At 37.4% G+C, this 3,165-nt stretch overlaps 1 protein-coding gene across 1 annotated transcript; it reads left to right on the top strand.

Annotated features, from left to right (window-relative positions):
- Positions 1 to 2,033: 2,033 nt before the first annotated feature.
- LOC123856418 (olfactory receptor 4P4-like) lies at positions 2,034 to 2,963 on the top strand. Its single transcript, XM_045892621.1, has one exon. It carries the CDS (start codon positions 2,034 to 2,036, stop codon positions 2,961 to 2,963), a length of 930 nt encoding a protein of 309 aa, XP_045748577.1.
- The last annotated feature ends 202 nt before the right edge of the window (positions 2,964 to 3,165 follow it).

Genomic DNA, 3,165 nt, shown 5'->3' with positions numbered 1-3,165 from the left:
AACCCAGAACAAATTTATACTAACACCACTTTTTTTCTTTGCATTTAATGTATGTCTAACATGAGTTCTTCAACTACCCTATTGTGGCAGAATACAAAATCCACAGGTAAAAACAATTAACTGATGGACATACTGATAACTATCTTCTTATACAACAACTCGTTCCTTTCCATTTCGGGGAGCACTCTTCTTCAGACTTTATCATATCAGAATCATAAGCCTCTATAAGGTACATCCTTAAATAAACTTTATTTATTTTGCCCTTGGAACAGGGCAGGCAGATCCAGGATTATTAGTTCCAATACCAGCTGAAGAAAGAGGACCAGGGAGAATGAATTGCTCAGTGCTAACAAGATAAAGGTAATAAGACATAGGACCCTGGATGCTCACCTTCATGAACATTTGACTAGAAATCTGCCCACTACATCATACTGTTCCTCTGCTGGTACCATTGAAGTAATTCATTGACATTAACAGTCTTTTAAGCAAATCATGATTTTGCTGTGGCGGACATTTGGTTATGGGTAAAAGGTGATGGCTCAACATAGTCACTCTCTGCTCCTAGATCTACTGCATCTAAGTGGCTGTGCTGTTTAACTGCATGGTTAAACATGCAGGACATTCTTTAATCACCTTGGGTTCTTCCATATGTCAACAGAAAATAGCTATCTCTTCACAGTGTTTCTAACATTTTAAATAGCAACCTCTAAAATGTGTCTTTAAAATGATTAGGAAAAAGGAAGGTTTTATATAATAATAAACTGCATTCTTATATTCAGATGCCCAGATTGTGTCCCAGTTCCCTTTTTCCTGCCTCTTTATGTTCTGAATCTTGACCAAACCTGTCAAAAAGAAGAATCACTGAAACTATTATCAACTAATTATCAACTAATCTCTGCTATGATTAAGAGCCTTGATTTTGTCCTTATTTCAAGAATATATCTTTAGTTCTACTGGATATATGGAATGTATGTGTGTGATTGGGGCATTATATATAAATTCCAAAATGGTTATTAACTGATGAATGGATAAAGAAGATGTGGTATGTATATATACTGTGGAATATTACTCATTAAAAAGAATGAAATCTTGCCATTTGTAACAATGTGGATGGAGCTAGAGTGTATTATGCTAAGTGAAATAAGTCAGCCAGAGAAAGACAAATACCATATGATCTCACTCATTTGTGGAATTTAAGAAACAAAACATGAACATAGGTAAAGGGAAAAAATAGAGAGAGGAAAGCAAACCATAAAAGACTTACCTACAGAGAAAAAAATGAGGGTTGATGGAGGGAAATGGGCTAGATGGGTAATTGGTATTAAGGAGGACCTTGTGATGAGTACTGAGTGTTATATGTTAAGTGACAAATCATTAGATTCTGTATCTGAAACCAATTTTACCATATATGTCAACTAACTGGAATTTAAATTAAAAATTGAAATAAAAAAGAAATATGACAACCACATGCAACACACACAAATAAATTGTATGTAGAATAGAGAAAGGATGGGACTTGTTTAAAGTTATAGAGGTAGTTAATGGCAGACATGGAGTAAGACCCATATCTTTTAAGATGGTGGAAAACAGCTGGAAGTCCATTTGCTCAGTAGGTAATGTGGCATAAATGTGAAGAGAATGGAAACGGCATCTGATAAAGGTTCATATCTTAGGTTGCTACTTAACACCTTAATGATTTGGTGGACTTAACTGAATCAATCTATCTTTCTGTTTCCCCGTATGTAAAATAAGTATCAGAAAAGTAACCATTGGGTTGCTATGAATTAAATGCATGTAGAGTGTTTACAGTAGTTTCAGACATAAAACATGCTTTCATTAAATATAATTTGAAATATGATGTCCCTGATCTGCAAGGATTTAAAAGATTGTAACAAAGTCTTTATAACCTACATCATTTTTTTTCAATTTATAAATATTCCAAAAATTAAAAAGTGTTATTGAAGATGTCATATGTTCTGTATCATTTCAGATAAATTAAGTTTCTCTTGTGTCTCTGGAATCACCTCAACCTCATGGAAAATCAGAACAATGTCACAGAATTTGTTTTCATGGGTCTGTGGGGAAATGAGCAAATGGAGCTACTGTTCTTTTTCTTGTTCCTGTTCTGTTATTTGGCAATCTTAATGGGAAACTTCATTATCTTACTCACAATCGCCTGCAGCCATCTAATTGGACAACCAATGTACTATTTTCTCTGCCACCTTGCCCTCATGGACCTCTGCTACACCTCCACTGTGGTCCCCAGGTTAATCAGGGACTTAGGCTCAGCAAGAAAAAATATTTCCTATAACAACTGTATGACCCAGCTCTTCACTGCCCACTTGCTGGCAGGTGTAGAGATATTCATCCTGGTGTCCATGGCTTTAGACCGCTATATTGCCATTGTCAAGCCCCTGCACTACATGGTCATCATGAACCGGCAGAAGTGTAGCATATTGATCTTCATGGCCTGGGGTGTGGGGTTTTGGCACTCTGTTGCTCTATTGCTCATGGTACTCAATTTACCCTTCTGTGGTCCTAATCAAATAGATCACTACCTATGTGATGTGAAGCCTCTTTTGAAACTGGTGTGCAAAGACATTTACGTTGTTAATATCTTAATGATTGCAAACTCAGGAATGGTGGTGGTTGCTGTCTTTCTTGTCCTGGTGGCTTCTTACATTCTCATATTATATAATCTTAGGACCTGCTCCTCTCTAGGGCGATGCAAAGCTCTCTCAACCTGCAGCTCTCATGTAATGGTGGTCATTTTAGTCTTTGTGCCTTGTATCTATATTTATGTTCTACCTGCAGGGAGTGAGAACAAGGATAAGGAAATCTCTGTATTTTACACTGTGATTGCCCCCATGCTGAATCCTCTCATCTATACCCTAAGAAACATGGAGATGAGAATTGCCATGTGGAAAGTATGGTCTAAAATGGCCCACTCAAAATTCAGGTAGGGGCGCCTGGGTGGCTCAGTTGGTTAAGTGTCTGCCTTTGGCTCAGTCCATGATCCCAGAATCCTGGGATCAAGACCCACACAGGCTCCCTGATAAGCAGGGAGACCGCTTCTCCTACTGCCACTCCCCTTGCTTGTGCTCTCTCTTCTCTATCTCTGTCAAATAAATAAAGAAATCCTAAAAAAAAAAATTCAGGTAAAAG

Source organism: Mirounga angustirostris, unplaced genomic scaffold (assembly GCF_029215605.1).
Source record: "Mirounga angustirostris isolate CCGP_5_RB_7025 unplaced genomic scaffold, mMirAng1.0.hap1 SCAF_13, whole genome shotgun sequence".
NCBI lineage: Eukaryota > Metazoa > Chordata > Mammalia > Carnivora > Phocidae > Mirounga > Mirounga angustirostris.
The sequence above is the reverse complement of the archived record's forward strand: the minus strand, read 5'-3'. Positions and strand labels throughout refer to the sequence as shown.

What these genes read in the sequence shown, in the direction of transcription:
- LOC123856418 (XM_045892621.1), top strand. Translation starts at nt 2,034, where the DNA reads ATGGAAAATCAGAACAATGTCACAGAATTTGTTTTCATGGGTCTGTGG.